The sequence below is a fragment of the Crocodylus siamensis genome, chromosome 2 (assembly GCF_052110815.1).
Source record: "Crocodylus siamensis isolate JL-2025a chromosome 2, ASM5211081v1, whole genome shotgun sequence".
Lineage (NCBI taxonomy): Eukaryota > Metazoa > Chordata > Crocodylia > Crocodylidae > Crocodylus > Crocodylus siamensis.
This window is the reverse complement of record NC_143396.1, coordinates 164,300,739-164,323,589: the sequence shown is the minus strand read 5'-3', so window position 1 is coordinate 164,323,589 and position 22,851 is coordinate 164,300,739. Positions and strand designations below refer to the sequence as shown.

Sequence of the window (22,851 nt, the reverse complement as noted above, 5' to 3'; positions counted from 1 at the left end):
CCAAAATCGGATGGCCTTAGACTATTTACTTGCAGAGGAAGGCGGAGTCTGCGGAAAGCTCAACCTTTCTAATTGTTGCCTCCAAATAGATGACAACGGGAAAGCAGTCTTAGAGATTGCCAAAGAGATTAGAAAAATAGCCCATGTACCAATACAAACGTGGGAAACCACATGGAATAAGGACTGGTGGTTTCAATTATTTGGAGGACCCTGGTGGAAAAAGGTAGGGTTTGTGCTTTTGTGTGCTCTAACTGGTTTGATTTTTATCCCTTGCCTTATTCCTTGTCTCACTAGATTGATAACCACCACGGTAGAAGGAATGCAGGTCGCAGCAGTCCCTCTAAAAGCACAGACTGCTGCAAAGGTCATGGTCCTCAGAAAAATTCCTCGTAATTATCTTGATATGCCCGAATGAAGTAAAGATCAGAAACCATCTTGAGGGGGGATATTGTTAGAAATATTATTAAAAATGCATTATCAATAGCAGATTTAGAAAAAAAAACACAGCTGCTAGCCCTCCTTGTCTCCTTAATGGGAGAGGGAAGGGGGGGGTTGGAAATTGAAGGGAAAACCACCAAAGGCCCTTTGTACTAAGGTATCACTCTCTCTTTGTTCTGCAAATTTACTATCTCTTTGTTACACTAAATCACACTTTCTTTCATGACCCCCACATTCTTAGGCTAAGATAAGAGCAATTGCCATTTTAGCCTTCAGGTTGAACCTTGAGTAACCTTGGATCCCTTCTACGCACGCGTGATAACCTAATGCATATTAAGCCTATCCGCCCCGCATACTTAAGTAGTTAATTATAATGCACATGGGACGTATGAAGCGACATGTTTACATATATGTTTGTATGAACCGGAAATGAGTTGTAAAAGTTCCTCCTTCTGCACACATGGTCAGGAGAGAGGGGATAAAAGCCTGCTAATGATTGTGCCGGGGGGGGGGGGGGGCAGAGTGTTTGATCTTTTGTCTCTCTCTCTGACCCTATTTGCAAATATATACCTTTTGTGTTGCTAATAGAGTGTGTCTGTAGCTGAAGGTTTTTTTTCCACCTCCCGAGAAACGAACCGCGATTTTTATATCAGAAACATGAAACGTTTCCAAAGTTTCAAAACATTTCAAGTCCCCTCTTTTCATTTCGAAGCTGTACCAAAGCTTTTTATTTTGTTTCGATTCCCATTTCGAGCTCGAAAAGCGTCTAAACAGCTTCAAAACGAAACGCTCGGTGAAATTTCGCATGGACCTGGTATGTATGCTGCATACACACTGCATGCTGCTGCCCCCACAACACCTGCACTAGGCCTGTACCCCTGCTCTGGTTTGCCAGAATCAGCTTCATTTCTTCACCTGTCACATCTTTGGTCTTCCAATTCCTTTGCATCTTAGGAGGCTGTCTTCAGAAGCCAGTTAGTCCTTGGATACCTCTTCCTCCCTCAGCACCAAGCTGCCAGCCTTCCCTAGTTTGGTCTCCACCCGGGTAGGGCTCAGGCTCTCTCGTTCAGCCCAAAGGCTTCAGGGCCTTTCCTAGGCACGATGCCCTCTCACCCAGTCCTTTGGGGTTTCAGGTCCCCTCTCACTCTCTGCCTTCCTGGGCTCTGGGTCTGCCTGCATAGTCAGGCCCTCTTTCACAGTCCTTCGGAGCTTCATTCCCTTTCTATCCTCGGCTGCAGGCCCCGAGCCCCCTTCAGTGTCCTGCACCTGGCTCCATGCCCCACACAGTGGCACTGCCCCCCCCAAACACACCCCACAGCCTCCAAGCCTCCCTTCTCCACTGCTCCCATCCTCTGGTCTTACACAGCAATGAAAGATAAACATGCAACACATGACTTAATTTCAGTGCAGGGCATCACTGAGTTGCCTTCAATCCCTGCAGTCTAGAACTCCTTCCTCATAGCAAACCCAAACCAGATTAAAGTCTGAGCAAAGGATCCTGGCCTTATAAAGCCCATAGCCATACCCCCTCCTGACCAGCCACTTTCCCTCCTCAGGCCTATTAATCAAAGCCCAGGGTCCTGCAGCCTCTGCTTTCAGGTTCTGGTTGAACTTCCCACACCTGGGGCAGGCAGCTGCTTTTCTCAGGGCCTCTTAACTCCCAGCCGTTCTTAGAGACCTGGAGCCAGTCTGTGGCTCCTTGGCCCTCTTCTCCTTGGTAATGGGGTAGGGCCTGCATTATACACATACACAAAGCAAAGCATTACCTGTCATCTAAACTAAAGCATGAATTTCCCTCTGGAGCACAGGGACATTGCAAGTCTGCCTCCCGCCCCAACACAAAACTGCTCCAATGCTCCAAGTTCCTGTGCATGAGGAGGCTGTGTTTCGCCAAGTGAGAGGGGCCATGTGACCTTTGTTCAGATCTCACCTGCCATGCCCCTTGGTGCCAGTGGCAGATTAAGATTTATTGGGACCCTGGGCAAACAAAAAATTGGAGGCCCCCCACACCTCATTATAAACATAAATGTATGGACTCCAGAAGAAGAAGGGGGAGGCTGGGTGGACCTGGCCAGGCATGGGGTGGCACATGCCCCTCTCTCCTCCCTGCTCCACACCCCCTTTTTCCCCCGGCCATGGCCAGAGCAGAACAGAGCTGCACAGATAATGGGCGGATGCAGGCTGCCCACTGTGGGCTCAGGAGTCTCTGCTCTATTGCCTTTGCCCTGGGGACCCCGCGTTGGCTGCATGCCACCTGTTCACTCGACAGTGAGGGGCACAACTCACCGCCCACACTGCTGTCAGGAGGGCAGAAGGCACATGGCTGGTGCAGAGCTCCCAAGGGAAAGGCAGCAGAGTGGAGAGCCCAACATCCCTTTTCCATCTTCTGCAGGAGCGGAGATCTCCTGGAATTTGGTAACAGGAGATGGGATGGGGGCCCCTAGGCCCATCCACTTTCCCTGGCCCTGGCTGACTGTGCAGTTGTGCTACGTGGACTACTCTTGGCCATAGCTCAGAATATAGGACTCCCCAGACTACTTCCATATATGATTCAGACCTCGGTAGGCAGCTCTCTGGTGTCGTTACATAACTGGCTGCTGCGAAGATAGCCTATCCATTGCGCTGGGCCTGTCAATCTCTCAGCCTTCCCCTCTACAGTATGAGATCACCTCACTAGCCTCTGCCCTGCAGCCCTCTTAGTTACAGACTGTCCTCACTGCTTCGTGAAGAGAATTCACCACTAGCTTCATGAAGAGAAGTCCTTTTTCTGGCTAGTTTGAGAATCTGCTGATAGCTCCCATATGTTTGTTTCTTATACAGGTGTCATCTTTAAAGAGACTTGCACCTCTTTTGTGGCAGTCTCAGGGTTCTCATCTTACTGAGAAGTAGGAGACCCATTGCACACCCTGAGACCATTTCTTCCAGCTCCATTCTCTGCCTCCAAACCTGGCTCTCAGGGGTGTAAAGAATCTTTGTACTGCCAGACACTTCCCACATATGCATGCAACTCCTATGGCAACAATCCTTAACCTCTTTAGATTCATAGATTTCATAGATTTCATAGACATCAGGGCTGGAAGGGACCTCGGGAGATCGAGTCCAGCCCCCTGCCCAAAGGGCAGGAAGACAGCTGGGGTCATAGGATCCCAGCAAGATAAGCATCCAATTTACTCTTGAAGGTGTTCAATGCAGGTGCTTGAACCACCTCTGCTGGCAGACTGTTCCAGACCTTGGGGGCTTGGACAGTAAAGAAATTCTTCCTTATGTCCAGCCTGAAACGGTCTTGCAGGAGTTTGTGACCGTTCAACCTCGTCATCCCTTGGGGCGCTCTGGTGAACAAACGTTCCCCCAGATCCTGGTGGTCACCCCTGATAAACTTATAGGTGGCCATCAGATCACCCCTGAGCCTACGCTTTTCCAGGCTAAAGAGTCCCATGTCTCTCAGCCTGTCATCGTAAGATCTGTTTTCCTGACCTCTGATCATGTGCGTGGCTCTCCTCTGGACTCTCTCAAGCTTCTCCACATCCTTTTTGAATTGTGGAGCCCAAAACTGGACGCAGTACTGCAGCTGTGGCCTCACCAAGGCCGAGTACAAGGGGAGAATGACGTCCCGGGATTTGCTCGAGAAGCATCTATGGATGCAAGCCAGCGTTTTGGTCGCTTTATTAGCTGCAGCATCGCATTGCAGGCTCATGTTCATCTTGTGGTCAATGATGACCCCCAAGTCTCTTTCTTCTGTAGTGCTATCCAATGTAGCACTGCCGAGCCTATAAGGATGCTGCAGGTTTTTCCTCCCAAGGTGGAGAACCTTGCATTTTTCGGTGTTAAACACCATCAGGTTAACAAGTTAACCTGGACAGACCAGGTTCAAGTTACCTCTGGATAGACTTGAGGCACTACTCAGAAAATGCCAGCTCAGTTTTCACTCTTTTTCAACTACAAAAAACAGCAGTTTCTCTGTTGCAAAGAACTCAAAAATACCACATATATGGATTTCTATTTGAAATCTCTGGGTTTATCTTGTGAGAGCTTGCGGGGGCTAGTCCTTCCCTCTGCAGTGGTGGTGTCCCCCCTGGCTGGCTGGGCGGGCTGCTATGGCGTGCTGGAATCCCAGGTGTGCTAGGGGGAGTTTTGGATAAGGCACCTCTGAGCTGGGGCAGCCCCCAACCCACTGGCAGGCTGCCTGGCAGCCCCAGGGGTTCTGCCACCATGGAGGAAAAGACTTGGGCCCCCTGAAGCTCAGGGGCCCACCAGCAGCTTGCCCCCCACCCCCTTTCCCCTGCCTAGCTCCAAGAGAGGCGGGCAGGCTTCGTAGAAAAAAAAAAAAGAATTGGGCCCCTTGCTGTAACAGTGATGAAAGTCCCTAAATTGAAACAGTGGGTTTTTAATAGTTACAATTAAAAAACTACTGTTTCAATTTAGGGGATTAAACCCCTGTCGTGGGTACAAGCATCCTATGTTTGTAAACCTAACGGTGTTAATGTTGTGTGGCATCCTGTAGCACCCCGAAATGATTTCAAGGCACCCCAGGGTTCTGTGGCACCCTGGTTGAGAATCACTACCATAAGGTGATCAAACATTCTTTCCACCTCCCTTGGGGGGAGAATGAATACTTCAAGTCTCATAACACATTGACTAAGTAGTGCTCTAATAACACCTATCAGATCATCCATCAGATCATCCCTTCCATAAACTAATCCAACTTTAGCTTGAAGGAAGTCTGGTTCCTTACCCCCATGACTTTATTCAGAAGACCATCCCAGAATTTCACTTCTCTTGATGGTTAGAAACCTTCCTCCAGTTTCCAGTCCAAATTTATGACCACTTTGCACCCATTTGCCCTTGTACACACATGGTCCTTTAACAGATTTTCTTCTTCTCTGGTATCGAATCCCTGAATGTACATATAAAGAGCAATCATATCCCCCTCAACCTTTGTTTTGCTAAGTTAAACAAGCCATAAGAACATAAAAACATAAGATTTGCTGTACTGGATCAGACCAAAATGCCATCCCACCCTATATCCTGTTTCTGGCAGGCTGCCCTGCTGCCCACTCTCCTTGCCTATACTGAACAAGTCCTGCGTGAGAGCAGCCCCTGGCCACTGGTATCCCTCAGCCCTCCAGAGTTAGTCATGGGGATGCTGCCTTGGCAGGTCCTGCAGCGCTCCCCACCCCATCACTTCAGCAGGCCAGGGGATCCCAAACCAGTCCACCTTTGAACTGCCCACCACTGCCATCTCTTACATGTTTATGCTCCACACACTTCAACATCCCATCCTTGCATCCTGGGATGCCGAAGTGTGTGGAGCATAAATGTGGGCAGGGGCAAAGGTCCCTGGTGAACAAGTCTGTAGTCCACCCTGATCCCACAAGCCACTGGGGTCCTCAGCTGGTGACTCTTCCATGGAGCCATCACCATGAGCATGCATCTGGCATGCTTTAATGACACCCCCAACACCTGCCCCTTCTGTCAACAGAGGAAGACCCTGGAACATGCCTATCTCAAGTGTGCCAGGTTGCAGCCCTTTTTCTGCCTCCTCCAGAACCTTCTGCTGAAGCTCTAGCTACACTCCTCCCAGCACCTTTTATGCATGCCCTGTCCGTGGCCCCACCAACACCCAGGACCTCCTGGTCAACCTCCTCCTTGCTCTGGCCAAGCTCACCATCTACCAGATCAGGAATGAAATCTGGCCAGAGGGAACAAACTCCTCTGCTCACATCTCCAGGCAGAGTTTCATTGGTCAGCATCCACAAGGTCCCTTGACTCATTCAAGAGACAGCATGCTCTGCTCAGTGTCCCCCTTCTGGCTCCCCTGTTTTTAACCTGGGACCTCCTTCTCTTCCCCATTTTCTTTTTTATTTGTCCCAAGAAATTAGTTGCGTCTCAGTGGCCTTCCTTTGTAATGGAGGCTTATATTTTTTCTTGGTGGGCATGATCCCTTGAACGTATCAAAAAATCCTGTCTCTGGCAGGCTGCCCTGCTACCTACATTTCTTGTCTGTATCTAACAGGTGCTGCATAAAGGTAGTTCCTGCCCGCTTATATTTCCCCCAGCCCTCCAGAGCTTGTTGTGGTGCTCCTGCCTCAACAGTCCCCCTAACACTCTCCACATCAAACTGGCCCGTTTCCAGACAGCCTATCCCCACCAGCTTTATACGTTCAGGCTCTGTACCATTCACCAGCTCACCCTCATATCCCACCCAGACACCAATGGCAGGACACCTTTGCTGAAGACGAGAATCCTCAGTGAACCAGACTATGGTCCACCCTAATCCTATAAACCTGCAAGGATTTAGGTTGGCAGCTCCCACAGAGCCATCAGTACGTGTGTGTATTTGGGACACTTTTCAGACTCCCCTGACATCTGCCCCTTCTGTTGTCAGAGGGAGACCCTGGAGCACATCTACCTTGAGTGCACCAGGCTTCAGCCCCTCCACTGTCTCTTCAGGAACCTCTTATTGAGGTTCTGGCTACCCTTTCCCCCACACCTTCTGTTTTATGCACATCCCATCCAAGACCCCACTACATCCCAGGACCTTCTGGTCAACCTCCTCCTGCCCCTGGTCAAGCTCCCTATCTACCAGTCTAGGAAGGAAACACTGGCTGGGAGGAACCTAGATGACTGCGAGGGTATCTTCTTTTCACTTGTCCATGCACAAGTATGAGCAGAGCTTTACTGGGCAGCATTCAAATACATCTTAGATATGTTTGAGGTGCACAGAGCACTAGCAGGGATTCTCTGGTTGGTGTCCAGTCTTGACACCCTAGTTATTAACCTTTGACCTGTACTCCCATTCCTGTTTTACCACCCTTTGTCCTAAGTGTTCAGTTGTATATTGAGTGGCCTCCTATAAGCCATTGAAGGGGGAGCTTGTAGATCCTGGTGGGCCTAAGCCTACAGAAAATGTGTAACAAATGGACCTGTCTCTAGGAGTAACAAATAGGGGATGCTTTAGAGAAAAAGTATTAGACACATGGCAAGTGTAGAGTGATCCCTTTCCTGTCAGACCCTCCTAGTCACGAGTAGTCATGGGGTTAGAGATGTCCCAAACCTGAGATTACATCCCTGACCATTGAGTTTAACGGTTCCTCATACAGCTGTCCTTCATAAGTGTGTCTAATCCCTGTTTGAACCAGGTTACACTACTGGCGTCCACAATGTCCGGTAGTAACGAATTCTACATGATCATTGCAGCTTTTGTAAAATATCCATCCTTTTGTCTGTTCTAAACCTTTTGGCTAAGCATTTTTTTAGTTCTTATGTTATGAGACAGAGTGAACAACAGTTCTGATGACTTTTTTTCCATACCACTCCTAATTTATTAGACCTCTATCATATCCCCCCCACCACTCATCTCTTTGCCAGTCTGAAGAGTTCCAGTCCTTTCAGGCTCTCCTTGGATGGAAGCAGTTCCATATCCCCAATCATCCTTGTTTCTCTTCCCTGTATCCTTTCTAGTATATGTTACACTGAGGGAAGGACACTGGCTAGGGGTGAATGTTCACATATGAAGTTATAGCAGTACAAGCCCTAGGGCAGATGCCTCTCCTGTTTCTGAAGAACTGCAATCTCAGTATTTTCTGCTAGATAGTGCTAATCCCTCATTCTGGAAAACCCACACGGAATAACACTTGCAATCCATAGCTTTTTCAGTTCCCTGGTTGCACTGCAGACTGCAGGGCTAACAACCAGACAGACCTGCTGGATGCATCTGTGACTGCTCCACCCCATGGAAATCATTCCCTTTTCTTACTGTGTTTAAATGTTACTGTAGGCCAAGGTGTGCCAGTGTGATGCAACCTACCTTTGGCATTATAGTGCCACAACTATTTCAAAAGCAGTTACCCATTGAGAATGGCCAAACTGAGGGCTGGACTCCCCGTACTAGCTGGACCAGGGGACCCCCTGACCCTATTCCACAGGTTGCATACAGCCTTCCCTCCTCTGTCTGAATATATCTCCCCTTTGTCTGTGCTCAGACCTCCCACTCCTGCACATAGGCAGCTACATGCCAACAGCACTGACTGGAAAGTACCCTGAGAGCAGGTCATGAGAGTCTCTGCTGCCCCCTGTCTGCTCCCAAAACCCATCAGAGATGCTCCAGACTCCCAGACCAGTCCCCAGATCTTCAACAGTTCCCCTACCCCAGAGACCCATCAGATATGCTCTGCAACCCACTCCCCATTCTCTGGGCCCATCAGAAACATTCTGTACACCCCACTCCTTCCCACTCACCCACCCACACCATGAACCCCTCAGAAGCACTCCAAGGCTCCTTGCCTCCTACCCAGAATCACTGGAAATGCTCTGCCACTCCTGGACCAGCTCCCCATACCCATCAGACTTTACACAGCTACCTGCCTGCTTCCTAGATCAATTCATAATGCCCTGAAGCCCTTTACCTACTCACCAGAGGGACCAGAGTTCAGCTGTGGCTCCTTCTTCATGAACTTGTTGGCTATTGCAGTGCCCTCTTTTTTGTACTCTCCAAAGTTCCCTGTCTTTGAGAGGCCCTTCATGCTTGAGCTGCCCTCCCATGTTTGGCTGAGGACTCGAACCAGTTCTCCAAACTTTACCTCCTTTGTTTTTTCTCTTTCTCATTTTCTAAACCTGACATTAACTAGGTGCTGGTAGTGACTAACAAACATCCTTAAGACTGGATTGGCTTTAACTTTGCAAGGCAGGAAAAAACACAAGCAATTAATGTTCATTGCTCAGTGTTTATAGAGTAGCACATTACATGTTTTTCATCCCCAAAGGTGGAATGCCATCCACAGAGCTGTGGGAGACGGAAGATGGCAAATCTTTTTCCATCTTTCCAGCTGCATTTTGGAAACATGATGCAGCAACCCACCACAGCTCACAAGAAATTGTTACTTGTGTGGACCAGGCCAAATGTCTGCAGCAAAGGGTATGAAGGATCGTGCCTGTGCTGCATCTCATTCCACATTAAGGAGGCTGGATGGGGTTACAATTCATGTTAAAAAGATAATTAGAGCTTTGTACAAGGTGGTATAAAGCATACAATGCATTTAAGTGTATCACTAGTTTGGCATTCAGTGTACCACTAGAAAAAGTATATCGGTCGTCCCTGCACATACATTTGCACTTCTACAAGCAATTCATATATTGGAGGATATATCCCTGATGAAATCTCATGGAAACTACCCATTTATTCAAGCTAAAGATAATCCAACAAGCTATGCATGGCAGTCACTTATTAGATTGATTCCTCCTAGCTTTCCATGTGGCCAGAAGAGCATTGCCTCCTGAGGAACAGGGAGAAGGCAGGCTCCCAAGCATTTTTGAATGTTACTAGAGAACTTTCTGTATCTAAAATTCCATTTTATATCAGTTGTACTCAAAACTCATTGTACCATTAATGCTCTTTTGTAATGTATGTTAAGCATTTCAGGAAAAAACTGGTATCTGGTCAATTTGTTGTGCAGTTAGCCAGATGGTGCCTGCTTATTGTTTGCTAGTGGATTTTTAGTAGACTGAAAAACATATTTAAAGGCTTCTACTGCTAAAAAACACTAAGACTTATTTACAAATATCTTAAAAACACTAAAACTCATTTACAAATACCTTGCTTAAATTTCAAGGGGAAAATGTCTTGATTAGGGGTATTGTAGCAGGTTCAGAGTCAACTAGTTCACCAAACAGTCCTTGTACTGGTTCACAGCCTCTTTATCATCCATACTCGCTTGGGCAAGCTCCCTCCTGGCAGAAGTCAATCAACATAAGGCACATGCAGTGAGAAAACATTTTACTAAGATTTGTACTAACACATTTGAACTAATTTTCCTCAATTAATTCCCTACATGATCAAAATACAGCATGTTCTGTGTAAAGGAACTTAAAAATGCTCAGCACACAACAAATGCATTTGTGCAGTAAAGTGCATTAGAATGGAGATACTTAACAGAATTAGCTTTCTTACTTCCCTGCAAAGGTGAGGGTTTGCAAAATAGCTAAAGGTGTAAAGAGCACCAGTAAATGGCTGTGGACAACTGCTGACAAGTGGACAACTGCTGACAAGGTACAGCTCAGTGAAGCACTGTGTTTTGAAATAAAAGCCACCGCGGACAGTTGAATGGCTTATCTTTAATTTTGCAATGGACTGTAAATCAGGGTGCCGACCACCCTGATAGGGATCATCTGTATTCTTCTTATAAACATAGAGTAGTCAAGAGCTGAGCCGGAGGCATAGTAGAGGGGTGGGGAAGAGCACTCACTGTTGGAATAGGAAGGACAGCTAGCCAAAAAATTGACCCCTGGGGTAGGCAGACACTGTGATGCTTACTGGTTTCCTTTGGTGACAGCTCAAGTGCTCATAGGACAGGGTGGCTGGGAACCAAAGTTTTAGGAGAGCAGATTGGTCTGTGCAAGGCCTTATGTTTGGGAGTGCCTGGCTGTCAGGCTCATTTTAGGAGTCATCAGTTGTAGTGTTCTGCCCTCTTCTCCTTTGGCTTTTCCTGAGAAGCAATGCAACTTAATGCTGTTGTCTCCTGCCAAAATTCTGTCAAGCTTTCCACAGTATGGACAAATAGGTGAATTACCCATTTTTGTCCATAATCTCCTGCAGTGCTCCTTCCAAGATCTGATTCAGATATGGTACTGGATGGCACCCAGTTACGATCCCATGAGGCTATCACTGAGGAAATTTCATGAAATATGCCTATATAACCATGTCTAGACACCAGGAATTTCTAGACCCTTGCCTCTTTCCACAGGCTAAGGAGATTCATGACCTCAACAAGACCAGCTAAAAGCATGAAAAGCAGGGAGGGCACAGAGGTAGCTATAAAAATAAGCTCAGTATGTTCAGATGTTAAGTTGACACTTAGGGCTTCCTAACACAAAATCTGGCTGCATGTTAGCATTTGAACAGCAGGTGGCATCCACTCAACATGACCCTAGAGCAGTTGGGAACATGCAGGTAAACCATGACCAGTAACACAGTGCAAAGCAGCGTGGAAAGACTGCTGGAAGACCATCAAGATATAACCACAAACATTACTGCACCATAACTTACTCACTCCACTGGGAAATTAAACTTATTTATTCACTATTTGCATCTGTCATGGAGGCACAGGTCTTCTTACACTGATATAACCAGGTTTGCACTGACGTAAATTGCCAGTGATGATAACCACATAAATGCGGTGACAGAATGGTGTTACCATTAGCTGTACATCCTGGAGAAAATCTAATAATTAAAGATAACAAGACAAGGACATTAATATCTTTATTAATAACACAGAATATGTGATGAAATATTTTCTAATCCTTCACCACTTTTTGTGCCGTGTTGAAAGGTAATTTATATCCTACCTTGCGAGACTTGATTACTTAGAAAGAATTATACACGATATTATAACCAGAAGAATTGCTACTCAGATTTGGGATCCAGGGTTTATTTTTCAGCTGTTTACTGAATATAAATAGTTAAAAGGAAAAAAACCCTACAAACAAAAGAAATGCCACAAGCAGTTTGACTAGAATTGAATGAACAATGAGAAAAAAAAAATCAGTGACTTCTTTGTGCACATAGAGCTGGAAATTGGAAGAAAAGTTCCTAAATCAGTTGGAGCAGAAGAGGGAAATATATCTTGATGGGAGAACTCTTAGCTCTTAACAGGAGTAGATGCTGCTTTCATAGTCTTCTTTAGATGGTGATAATTTGGCAGGATTTTCATCAGGAAATCCAGCTGCAGCGTTTGTGGCTAGAAGGTACAGTGAACAATTAGAAAAGGAAGGTGTAAGAAACCAAGGCACTTGAACACCATTTGGCTGGCCCTCCACATCATTAGAGATGTACTCATGACATGGCACAGGTGACACTCCTGACATGAACTGGATAAGCACATTCACACTGAATCTCTGCCCTGGTGCAGGAGTCTGACAGTGCAGAGTGAGTCAATTTCTGATAAAACAAGGCACTTAAACATCATTTTTGTCATTTAAGAAATATCTCAGGCCCAGTCATCTTACTATAACAGTATGATGCGTTTTGGAGAAAACTAGTTAGTCTGTCCAATGCATGCTTGTTCAGGGGCTTGCATACAATGCAGGATGAAGCTATGTGCCCAAATGCCTTACATCAGCATTTCCCAACTGGTGTGCTGCCAGGCATGTCCAGGTGTGCCGCGGCATTTTGGGCTGGAGCCACACCCCACACCTGCTGCTACAGTGGTCAGCAGCCAGATAGAGGGGCAGCTCTGAAGCATTCCGCCGCTTGCAGCACCCCACTCCTTCATCTGCAGCATTCAGCTGCACGCCACCCAATCCCCCATCCCTCCCCACCCCTCCCCCCTTGCGGTGTGCCATTGGGTGGGGGAGGCCATGTAAGTGTGCCACGGCATGAAAAACTCTGGGAAACGCTGCCTTACATGAAGGCATTTTGCACTTACAGGCAGGCAATGGACAGGGAGGTGAGCACCCACTAGGTATTTCTTTCATGAGTTGGCTTCAGAATGAGTAATGATGCAATTAATTCTGAATTATATTTAGAAAAGAAGACATAATGCCAATCAACAAAAGCAGTGTTCCCAGGGAAGGAGCAAAGCATAGTTGGTTACAGAGCTGCTTCAGAAAACTTTCAGAAGAGACCAAGAGACCAAGAGTGACGGACCTGGAAGGCTGCCCCTGCCTACAGCCTTGGAGGTGCTTTGTAAGGATATGAGGGACCACTCTATCAGTAAACAAACTATTCCTGCTATAAAAAGATAGGAGGCAAACTGGGACCTAGGAATTCTCTTCCCTCCACTTGGACCACATGTACACAGTAGCTCCCCAGTCCCTTTTTGCTTTTAAAGTAGTGGCCATTCTTTAGAGGAACAGGGTCAAAACCCCTATGGAGTCTGGCCACCTTGGCAGGGGACAAACGCTCCCGTGTGGTTTGTGGAACACTCACCTGGGGACGCTCAGTCTGGACTCGACGCAGGCAGTCAGCTCCATAGATCACAGTGTTCTCAGGGATAACTTCATATGTGTTGACATTGCAGCAGGCCCCAATGATGCAGCCACTGGTCAGAATCACATTCCTCCCCACAAATGCTACAAGAAAACGGAGAAATCATTATTGTGACTGCAGTGTAGATATACTCTTACAATAATCTTACAATTTCATTCCCACTTCTCTTTGGGTTGGACACTTGCTTAAATCCACCTCCATGCAAACAAAATAGAGTCTAGCTTTTATGGACTAGTACAGAATTAAAAAATAATCGTCACTAAAATTAGCTACAAGACCTTTCAATCTCAATTAACTTGTTCAGACACTGGAAAGGGAGTCCCCAACTGCATTCATGTCTTTATACTTTAAAATTCGATTAAATGCTGCCTTCATATTTGCTGGGCTCTGTTCTTTTAAACAGAAATGCTGCTAACTGGCTGGGATCACAATGGTTAGGCATGGCAGAGATACTGGAATCCTTCATTTTGTAAGGGCAGGAGACAGATAGCACCACATCATTTTCATATTCACGTCCATACTAAAACTGTAGCCAGGCAGGTGTAGTTTTAACGTAGATCACTCGGTCAAATTCCCTACTTGCGTGTATCTCAGCTAGCTCGTACATTTCAAAAAATATTTTTACCCTAGCAGAGATGTGGCCTAAAAAAGACTTAATGGATAGTAGACCAATACTGAATGAGATATTAGCAGAGGCAAAGGTATAGATCAGGGTGGGCAAAGTCTGGTCTGTGGGCCAAATTAGGCCCACAGGGGACTCCATTTCCCAGCAGCCCCTGCAGCAGTGGTTCCTTCTGACTGCTGCTGCCAGAGCCCTGTTGCCCAGGCACCCCAGGCCATCTGCTCCACAACTTCCACAAGGGTCACAACCTGTGTGGGCAGGGTCTGTGGCTGGGAGGCTGGGATGGACAGGCAGCCAAGAGTGAGATGGGCAGGCAGGATTGGGGAGACCCTGGGATCTTGAGGCAGTGACAATGTGGGGCTGGGGCTGAGCTATGATCCGCTGCCCACATGCCTGTGCAAAGGGCATGGGTTCTGTGGACAGGGGCATCCAGGGAAAGGATCACAACTTTGCCCTGGCCCCTGCTGTCACTGCTGCAAGTTCCTGGCCCCAGTCCTGGAGCAGCTACCTGCCCAACCATGCACCCTGTCTGTGCCACTCCCATCCAGTATTCATGGAAACTCTGGGAGTGTGGGTCTGTGACAGCATGGGGCTGCGCTGGGGCAGAGCCCCAATTCTGCAGCCCTGCACTATCACAGCCCCACACTCCCAGGGTCTCCATAGAGACCACCCGGGAGACCCGGGGGCAGGGGCTACTGGGAAATGGAGTACAGCACCTGCACGATCTGCTATTTTGCCCACTCCTGGTATAGATCCTGTCTTAACAGTATATAACATAATGTAACAGGCATCCAACCTACCAAGGGAGCATTTTTATCTTCACCCTGGAAAAAAGTCACTATTGCTTACCTTTTGATTCAATTACATTGTTATCACCCACTTTCATGGCTTGTGAAACTGTAAGGCATAGTTAAAGAAACATATAATTTTTAGCGTTTTAGTTCCAGCAACACACTTTCACTCGAAACTATAAAATCGCAGCCCAAGAAGGAAAATGAAAGTATATGAACTAGACTGATTTTCATTACCAAAGCCAGATGCAAAGTTAATAACTATTTTCTTCAAGAGACACCCAAAAAGGCTTACAGTTTGACAGCTTAAAAGTACAGGCATTCCTCAGACTTACAACGCAACTGGTTCCTGTAAATCACGTCCTATGTCAAAACGCCATAACTTGGAACCAATTTTCCCATAGGAACAGTGTTACACATTGGGGGTTGGTTCCTTTATGATGGTCGATTAGTGCCTGTACCTGGTAAGTGGTGGAAGGAGAGGGGAAGAGAAGGGATGTGGGGGGGCAGATCAATGCCCCCCCATGGAGGAGGAGGGACTGGGGCAAACACAGCCCAGACAGGGCTGGGCGAACATGATGGGGAAGCGGGGTGCCATGTGTTCTTGGACCTGCATGGGCTGGGTTGGGCAGGGCTGGGATTGCAACGGGCTGCAGAGGCTATGGCGAATTTTTGGGTGGTTGCAGACCCCCCATAGTCCCCGCTCTGCCGCCTGCACTGCCCCGATCTGGGGGCACATTGCCCCACCGTGCCCTCAAAGCCATGGCTCTTCCGGGAGGCGTTGGGCAGGGGGCAGGCTTCTACTGCTGCACACCACCTGTCTGCAGTGGCTCCATCGCATGCCCATCTTGCCCTGGCTGGGTGAGTGGTGGGAGGGTGGGGGCGGAGTGCGGGTTGTTGGGCCGGGAGGGGAGGCGGGGGCTGCAGCCACCCAAAAATTCACCATAGTTCCTGCCACCTGATCAGTGCAGCCCCCCCGCACCATCCTGCACAGATCTGGGGGAGCATGCCCCACAAAACCAGTCGCAGTGGCGGTGGTGGGAACCGCCAGTTAAACCACCAAACAAGCAGCATGCAACACTGGGAGCTGCTGCTGCCCCCACCCACCACGCCCACCCCCGGCTAGGCAGCACTGGCCCTAGCTCCGGTCCCAGCCCCAGTCCCTCCCTCATGACGGGACATTTATCTGCCCCCCGACCTCCCTTCCCTTGCACCACTTACCAGGTGCATGCAGTATCGGTCATCATAAAGACGAAACCCATGTCGGAACATCGAAAGGGGTGTCAAAACTCAAAGTCGTAAGTCAAGGTCTGCCCGTACTATAAAATGTCTTTTTTTCCTTAGTCACAACCAATCTCAAAAGATATTTTATACTGTCAGGATCCTTAAGGGCTACAAAATCCCTAAGTTATTTCAAAAAAATTTGAGCCTTTAAAGGACTAACTTTTGTTTGGAATTGTAGCAGTGTGTCAACCTCTTTGGATTATAAAAAGAGAACCTCTTGAATTTTCAACAAGGCAAGTGGAGTCAGTTTACAGCCAAAAGTTTCAACTGTTCTTATGTTTGTTTTCCTTCCAATTCTTCCCCTGTATCAGGCTGTTGTAGAAAATACACAAGGACTGAATATAAATACCCTATTGACTTGACTACCACATGTACCTCCCCTTCCACCCCAAATCAGGAAGCTTGTCTTAAGCAGGGAAGCTGATTTTCTTTGCTGGAATAGAAGTACAGAGGAGTAGAAACATGGCCTTATTTATTGAAACAACTAGCATGAAGGGTAGGACTGAGCAAGCTGCTGTATGCTGTTGGCTAGGACTCTGGAATTTTTTTTATATTCTGCCTTCCAAAAAACAAGGCACATGTCTTATTTGAGGGGGTATGCAAAAATACAGCACTCTGCACTTTGAGTAGAAATACCAAATACATTAATTTATATGAGGCAGCAAGAATTGAGGAAGGGACAAAAAGTCCCATATTCCAGTTAGAATTCTCCCATGCAGTCTTCGTCTATGACCTAACTTGCTTCTGTTTCTGTTTCCTCTTCTGTAAAATTAGAGTAAGATTTAGCTTTCTTAAAGGCAGCTGTTTAAGTTAGTATTTGTACAATGCTTTGAAAATACAGAATATGAAAATTTGATAATACTGTTTAACAAGGATACAGCAACCCACTTCAAAAACATTATTGGTGCCAATGACCATTGGTTTTGGTTCCATTCCTTCAGTGTCTGGTGTAATATTTTCAGGAAATCTGTAGAAGTATTAAAAAAAAGTTTTCAGAATTTGACATTAAAAGAGCACTGCCTCTCTAAAATGTGAAAAAAGAACACCTATTCTTTGCTCAAATCTTTTAGATTTCAGATTTAAACATTAATGCTATGTGTTTACTTTTACATACTTCCAGACTGGGCAATGAAGAGAGTAGTCAGTTTTACTTCTAATTCTCATGCAAGAGCTTTATGCAACAATGCTGAGGATACAAGATTTTTGAGGAAGGAGTTACTCCAAAGAAATACAGGAAAAGTGGGAATTTGATACATCATGGATTTTCCACTAACAATCTTCAGCTGGTTAGTCAAGGCTGAACCATATTCTCTAGACAGAACATGAGGGAAAACAAAGCAAATACTGCACTAATTTAAGTAAGGCTGTTTTCAGATTCCTTATAGCCTTTCTTGCTGGGTACTTCATTTTTTATCATTAAACTGCTGCTATTTACAGGGAATCTTTTTCTAGAAACAATGCTTTACAGTTACTTTTCTAATGTGGTAAGGACAGTTCCCTTCTCTTTAAACTTTTCAGACCAAATGTTCCACACATTTGAGTAGTCATGGATTTTTTATACATGGCTGTGTTTGAGAAGTAGGACAAATCTGAGTGTGAAAAGGAAAGATGTATGGCACTGAGAGAATTTAAGTCATGAATTTTATCCAGCCCCAGCCAGCCAACTGCACAGCTGTGCAAAGCTGTGGCAGGCCTACATACTTATTTTTATGTAAATGAATAATAATGCTCGTGTAAGATGCCTGTTTGAGAGATCAAGAGAATCAAGTTCTCTTCTTAGTCCAGAACAGGTACAACACCTGGAGAGATACATGAAGCTTCCTAAGTGCTTCCCCTGTTCTGGAGGGGCACTATATACAGCTAAGAGTGAAGTTTATCTGCTGTGTTTAAAGAGGCCTTATTCTTGCTGCCCAAACTATCAATGATTAAATTAGATAGAGACACACATCATTCTCTTGGAGTATATCCTGTTGTGAAGATTTGTGTGCCTTAAACAGTAGTGTAACAGATGCTTACTAACCCATTTATGATAAGTGCTTGCTCTTCTATTAGGTTGCCTTCACCAATCACTATTGGTCCTGCTTCTGCAATGATCCGTGCTTTTGGATGAATCACTGTCCTAGGTCCTGCGGGAATACAATGAGGTACTTACCAGAGAAGATCTCACATGGGAAAATCATACCGAAGACAATACCTTTTCATAAGGGACCTTGTCCCAACTGCTGCTACTTTAAGGAACTGACTCTAATGATTCCAAAGACCACTAGATATAGAGCTGGAATGTCTCCTAACATGATTCTGGCCTTTACTTTAACCAGCATCTGTAATCTTGTGGAATGGGTGCATAGTAATTATAAAAGCAATGCTCTGCAGTCCAGGTTTGTGATACTCTGCATGCAAAACAGGCAGCCTAACATTTCACAGGGGCAGTGTTCAAGTAGCTGAGTTCTTGTTTGGCAAGTACAAACCTCCCTCAGCATTTCTTAGGTTTCCAATCTTTAAAAAAAAAAAAAAAGAAAAAATCTAAAATTTGTGAAAGGCAGCCTTCCCTCACATCACTGTTCTATGCCTGCAAACTTAATTTCTGGTAGGGAAATATTTTTAGCGGGATTATCACAGAGAAGTAGGTCTGGATGGAACCTCCAGAAGTCATTTAGTCCAATCCCCTGTTTAAGGCAGGATCATCCGTATCAAAACCATAATCTAAACTCTATATAAAACTGCCCTCAACTTTGATGCAACACAGACCTAACACCCTAACCTGCCACAGGTAAAGCAGGGGAAATACAGGAACCAACATCCTGCTTCTATGAAATGTCAATATATACTCAAGAGATCCCAGGTATAGGGCCACCCCCACTACTACAGAGGAAGGCTAAACCCCCCACAATCCATGCCAACCTGACTATGGGGTAAAATTCCTTCCTGATCCTAAATAGGGCAATTAGTCTGACCCTGAGCAGAGGTGCAAGGCCCCCTGGAGGGAGGAACCTCCAGCTTTGATCCCAGCATAAGCACTGGCACACCCCAGTCAAAGTCCCCAGCCTTGGCTATAGGCAACATCCAGTGCCTCTGAGAAGGCTTAAAAATACCTTGACACATGTAGTAGAAAAAGGGGTAGGGGTGGAGTGTGGGGGTAACCAGCAAAGCTCAAAAGCATGGGAAATAACTAAGGCAGAACAAAGATATGACTTATGCCGAAATCACCCCTGCCCAGTGGCTGTCCAACCTTTTCTTGAACGCCTCCAGTGATGGAGAGTTCACAACTTCCCTAGCCAGTCTGCTCCACTGCCTCACGGTTCTAACAGTGAAGATGTTTTTTCCGGATATCTAATCTAAACCTACTTTGCTCCAACTTCAAGACCTTGGCCCACACCCTCCTTTCTACAGCAAGAATGAAAAGGTGCTTTCCCTGTTTTTTTACGGCCACCCTTCAAGTATTTACAAGCTTTACGAGCACTCATGGTGCTCTGGTGAGGTACCAGAGGACTGGAAGAGGGCCATCGTGGTCCCCATCTTCAAAAAAGGCAGGAAGGAGGACCCAGGAAACTATAGGCCAGTTAGTCTTACCTCGATCCTAGGCAAGCTGTTTGAGAAAATTATGCTGGCACACATCCAGGAGGGGCCAGCAGGGGACTGCATGCTTAGGGGCAACCAACATGGGTTCATCAGTGGCACGTCCTGTCAGACCAACCTGGTGGCCTTTTACGATCAGATCACCAGATCATTAGATGCAGGGGTAGCAGTGGATATTGTCTTCCTGGACTTCCGGAAGGCTTTTGACACTGTCTCTCACCCCGTTCTCATTAAGAAACTGGGGGGCTGTGGTGTAGACAACCATACAGTCAAATGGGTCGCCAACTGGCTGGAGGGCCACACCCAGAGGGTGGTAGTGGACGGGTCCTTCTCAACCTGGAAGGACATGGGTAGTGGCTCGGTCCTCGGGCCCGCACTGTTCAACATCTTCATCAGCGATTTGGACGAGGGGGTAAAAAGCACCCTGTTCAAATTTGCTGATGACACTAAGATGTGGGGGGATGTGAGCACACTGGAAGGATGCAACAGGTTACAATCAGACCTAGACAGGTTACAAGGGTGGGCGGACGAGAATAGGATGGGTTTCAACACAGACAAGTGCAAGGTGATGCACCTGGGGAGGAACAACCGGCACCATACCTACAGATTGGGGAACTCCCCTCTTGTCAGCACAGAGGCGGAAAAGGATCTGGGGGTCATCATTGACTCCAAGATGACATAGGCCGGCAGTGTGAAGAGGCAGTTAGGAAGGCCAACCGCACCTTGTCATGCATCCACAGATGCATCTCGAGCAGGTCTAAAGAGGTGATCCTCCCCCTCTATGCAGCACTGGTCAGGCCGCAGCTGGAGTACTGCGTCCAGTTCTGGGCGCCGCACTTCAAGAGGGATGTTGACAGCATGGAGAGAGTCCAGAGGAGGGCCACTCATATGATCAGGGGACAACAGGGCAGCCCCTATGAGGAGAGGCTACGGGACCTGAACCTGTTCAGCCTCCAAAAGAGAAGGCTGAGGGGGGGGATCTTGTGGCCTGTTATAAACTAGTCAGGGGGGATCAGCAGGCGTTGGGGGAGTCAGTGTTCCCCCGAGCACCACCAGGAGTGACCAGGAATAACAGTCACAAGCTGGCAGAGGGTAGGTTTAGGTTGGATATCAGGAGGCGCTACTTCACGGTCAGGGCGGCTAGGGTCTGGAACCAACTTCCAAGAGAAGTGGTGCAGGCTTATACCCTGGGGGTGTTTAAGAGGAGGTTGGATGAACATCTTGCTGGGGTCATTTGACCCCAGTATTCTTTCCTGCCATGGCAGGGGGTCGGACTAGATGTTCTGCTCAGGCCCCTTCTGACCCTAGAAACTATGAAACAATGAAACTAAGACTGCTATCATGTCCCCTCTTAAGTGCCTTTTTCCACAAGCTGAACAGGCTTAGCTCCTTCAGCCTGTCCTCACATGACTTGCATTCCAAGCTTCTGATCACCTTTGTTGCCTGCCTTTAGATGCTCTCTAACATTTCCAGGTCCTTTTAAAAATGTGGGGACCAGTACTCCAGATGTGGCCTAACCAGTGCTGAGCAGAGAGGCACTATCACCTCTTGTGTCTTTTGTGCAGCAGACTCCCAAGTCCTTTTTCCAAGCTGCCATTTAGCCTGGTGTCCACCCTTGTGTATTTGTTTTTTTGGTTAGTTTTCCTGAGGTGTAGCACCTTGCACTTGTCCACACTGAACTTCCATCATGTTATCTCTAGCCCAGCTTTGCAATCTGTCAAGATCCTTCTGAATTGTGCTCATACCTTGCAACATGCTCGCAATCCTTCCTAGTTTTGTGTTGTCTGCAACGTTACTCAAGAAAGTTTCCTATGCCAGCATCCAAATTGTTAATCAATACAGTGAATAACATTGGGCCAAGGACAGACACCTACCAGACTCCACTCAAGACCTCCTGCCATTCTGACATGGATCTGTTAATAATTACTCTTTGCTTGTGGCTATTGAGTCAGTTATCAATCCATCTTATACGAGTTTTATCTAGCCCACATTTCTCCAGTTTGTTTACACTAAATCTTATATTGCGATATGAAGAACAGCAATGTAGCTGTCATTCCTGCAGAAAGCTTTCAGGTGCAGTTTTGCATACATACCAACATCAATGTAGCCATTCATGCCTGTATCGTTGCATGGGGCCACTGTTTGAAGTTTGTTTCTTGTCTTTCTAAGTAGCCCTCTGATCTAAACTTACCTGCAACTGTAATGACTTTGGTAAGGCCCTGAACTGCTCAAACCGCGAAGGCATTGTAAGGGGCTGCTCTCTGATCTCATATCTAAGGCTCTGGCAAACTCTTTCCTACTAAGCAAGAACATGCGCATTTCAGCTGGGGCCTTGGGGCGGCCGACAAGCAGCCATTTCAAGGGAAGATGTAGGGGACCAGCTTTCTCTTCTGGCAGGATACTAATTACAGAGGCCTCACTGGTTCCAAGGAGCGGGTCGCTGGGGGAAAGGTGCTGCCAGGGCAGGTGGGCCACACTTTTGGAGCAGACGCTGTGATTCAAAGAGGCAGCGCTTGCTGCTCACCAGAGGAAAAATAACAGGGCAGGTGTGACGTCTCCTCTTACCAATAGTTACATCTCCCCGGATCTCACTTTCCACACAGACCACGGCGCCGGGAGCAATTTTCACGCTGCGACAAAAACGTGAGGTTAAAGGAGATTAAAAGACTGCTTTTTAAAGCCAAGGCGGAAGCCCGCGGCCGGGGGGCGGGTGGTAGCCGATTCCCCTCAAGCTGCCAGCCCAGCGGCGGGGCACGAGCCAAGGCCGCCCCGCCCCGCCCCGGGAGTCTCTGCTGCGGCAGAGGTAGCTCCGGCTGCCGCCCGCCGCGCCCCCCGGAGCCGGGCAGCTGTTGCTCAGGGAGGCGCCAATCGCGGGGGCTGTGCGCACAGGCCTTGACGGGAGGCGGGGGTGGCTGCTGGTCTCACCTCTTCTGCAGCTTCTCCGACATCTTCCGCCGCTCGGCGCTCGATCCACGCACCTGGGCGGGGACCCCGCAGCAGCTCTCGGCGCTCCGCTGCCCGGCCTGGCGCTGCGCGCATGCGCGCTCTGCAGCCGCCGGAGCGGGAAGGCGCGGCAGTGGGTGCTGCGGGTGGCCCGGTGAGGGCGGCTGGTGCTTGATCCTTCCCTCCCTACCTCAACGTTTGTTAAGGCGAGAGAG

At 47.5% G+C, this 22,851-nt stretch overlaps 1 protein-coding gene across 1 annotated transcript; it reads right to left on the bottom strand.

The window, feature by feature from the left end:
• Positions 1-11,679: 11,679 nt before the first annotated feature.
• DCTN6 (dynactin subunit 6) lies at positions 11,680-22,725 on the bottom strand. Its single transcript, XM_090032030.1, has 7 exons — positions 22,619-22,725; positions 22,259-22,323; positions 18,138-18,243; positions 16,996-17,084; positions 14,892-14,939; positions 13,361-13,503; positions 11,680-12,170 (listed from the first exon to the last, which is right to left on the bottom strand). Exons 1-7 carry the CDS (start codon positions 22,639-22,641, stop codon positions 12,072-12,074), a joined length of 573 nt encoding a protein of 190 aa, XP_089888156.1. The 5' UTR covers positions 22,642-22,725; the 3' UTR covers positions 11,680-12,071.
• Between the last annotated feature and the right edge of the window lie 126 nt (positions 22,726-22,851).